Consider the following 2,382-nt stretch of genomic DNA (forward strand, 5'->3'; position numbering starts at 1 on the left):
CTTCACGTAACACCAAAAAGAGAAAAAAAGCACAGAACTATTTAAGGTATAAAAGTACTAAAATAAACATAAAGAGCACAGTGTAGTCGAAGAGCGAAGTCTGTGTTCCTACTTCCTAGCCCTTAAATTGTTCTATGTGACTTACAAATATAGTAAAAAATATCCAACTAATACCCACGCAGTGCAGAATCGAACTCATGTCCTCTCAGACTAGAATGAACCAGCTTGACCACGAACCATCAACGATGGGTTCATTTTATATATATTACTGCTTTCAAACAAAATTCACATATCGAAATATTAAAAATTTATGATGAAGGGGTTCAGTTGAACCCACTTGCTACAAGGTGGGTCCGCCCCTGGCTATAGGTGGATAACTAGCGTAAGCATTATCAGGTCAAGATGAATCTTCTTATTAACGAATTTGTTGGAACTTTGGGTACTAGTAGAAGCAGTTACAGAAGGTTGATTGCTAAAGTAAACATAGACAAGTTAAGCAGTTACAGAAGATTCATATAGTTCATTGAAATATTAGATTATGACAGTTGATGCCTAGTCTATCATGAATAAGCTGAAGGTTGTGTGGAGTAGCTAATGCTTTCAGCAATACAATCATAAATTGACCTTCAATACATTCTTAAGATTTCACTCCAGAGTCATTACACAAAAGGAAATTTATTTGACGTGCAACATCAATTTCTTGAGCAGATAAAACTAAATTAGCTAGGACAGGGAACAGAACATAGAGTCCCCATCACATTTCCAATCCCATAGAGCCAATCAATCTAGTGAGGCCAAACGTAATGGCCATAGCCATCCAGCCACCAATTAAAACTCTGGCACAAGATTTGACCATAGGACTTCTGCCCAGAAAAGCACCAACTCCTCCAAATGCTAACAATGCTAAGCTCACTGCAGCCACAATCACAGCTAGCCTCACCTTATGATCTGCTATAAATGCAGCTGCAAGAATTGGCACAATAGCACCCAATGAAAATGCAATACTCGAGGCACCGGCTGCCTGAAATGGATTTGGCAGCTGTTCCTTGTTACTTTCTTCTACTTCTTGCTGTTGATGTTCTTTGTTCTGTCCTCCTGTTGTTTTGTCTCTCTTCATTTGAGCTAACTCTATGTCTAGTTGAGAGTACACAGAGACAAACTCTCCTATAGCCATGCTACATGCACCGGCAAACAACCCAGCAAAACCAGTAAGGATCATGGTCTTAACGTTTTCTTGAACAGCTCCAACACCCATCATCAAAGATGCAACTGATACTAATCCATCATTGGCTCCTAATATAGCTGCTCGAAGCCATTGTGCTCTTTGCGAGTAGTCAAAATCCTCCTCAGGGGCTTGGTTTTGGTCATCATGTTGTTTAGGGATGGTAATTTGTACTTGGTTTTGAGCAGCCATTAAGAAAGGTATATAATTTGTGAGGAACTGTCAGCTAAAGAAGGAGGATTGTTTTCTTTCAAGATGGGTGTTTAATGAAGACTCAATCCTTGTTATTTATAGAGTAGGATGACTACAAAGCTCTTCATTTTTAAAATCCAGAGTATTAAGATAGTTACTTTCCTTGGGCCAAAATCTTTATAGAATCCACTAAAAGAAAACCTTTATACCCATATAACAGAATATCCTGTAGTCACTCTATCAAATTTTATTTTATATTTTACCCTTTTCTTGTGGGTGGTATTGGTTACATTTTAGATGTTCTTGAAAGAGCCTCATATAGCAACATGTTATATTTTATACGGAACTATACACTTCATTTCTATATAGTGGTTGCTGATTGCCAGCTTTCTGAAGTCTTGCATTTCTATATTCAGAAATCAGTACAATCTTTCAGAATGAATGCATCTCATCATAATTTAATTCGTTAGTTTTGCTATTTCTGAAAAATGCATCATTTTCATTCCTTCTTTTTCTGGATTATCAATTTTAAATGGTAAAGCTGCTATTCTGGACAATACCCTGAAAATGAGAGGACTACAGAAAAATGGAAGGAAAAGAAAAGGAGAGCAAAAAAGTCTTGCTTAAGAAAACACATTATTGTCATGCAGTATTCTACAGAGCCTAGGCATATATTGCATGCTAATTTGTACCGCTGGGATTTAAACCAGTTTGCTTATATTCTCACATGGTCACATACTTACACAAACTTCTAGCAAATGTCTCAAATATACAGAATAACTTTAAAATTGAAAGTCATAAGGATCACTGGATTACTGCTTTTCTCTTTTCTTCTTTTATATTTTGTGTATTGTGTGTGCGTGTTTTACTTCTAAATGGCTAATTTTGAAATCTAGGGAATTCAGATGGCTTTTTGACCTTTTGGAAAAGGAGCTTGTGAGGATGGATTGCTGTATAGGAAAGCACTA

General features: G+C 36.7%; 1 protein-coding gene across 1 annotated transcript; it reads right to left on the bottom strand.

Annotated features, from left to right (window-relative positions):
• Window positions 1–619: 619 nt before the first annotated feature.
• On the bottom strand, window positions 620–1,596 carry LOC107775150 (vacuolar iron transporter homolog 4-like). Its single transcript, XM_016594840.2, has one exon. It carries the CDS (start codon window positions 1,412–1,414, stop codon window positions 755–757), a length of 660 nt encoding a protein of 219 aa, XP_016450326.1. The 5' UTR covers window positions 1,415–1,596; the 3' UTR covers window positions 620–754.
• Window positions 1,597–2,382: the final 786 nt, after the last annotated feature.

Source organism: Nicotiana tabacum, chromosome 7 (genome assembly GCF_000715075.1).
Source record: "Nicotiana tabacum cultivar K326 chromosome 7, ASM71507v2, whole genome shotgun sequence".
Classification (NCBI taxonomy): domain Eukaryota; kingdom Viridiplantae; phylum Streptophyta; class Magnoliopsida; order Solanales; family Solanaceae; genus Nicotiana; species Nicotiana tabacum.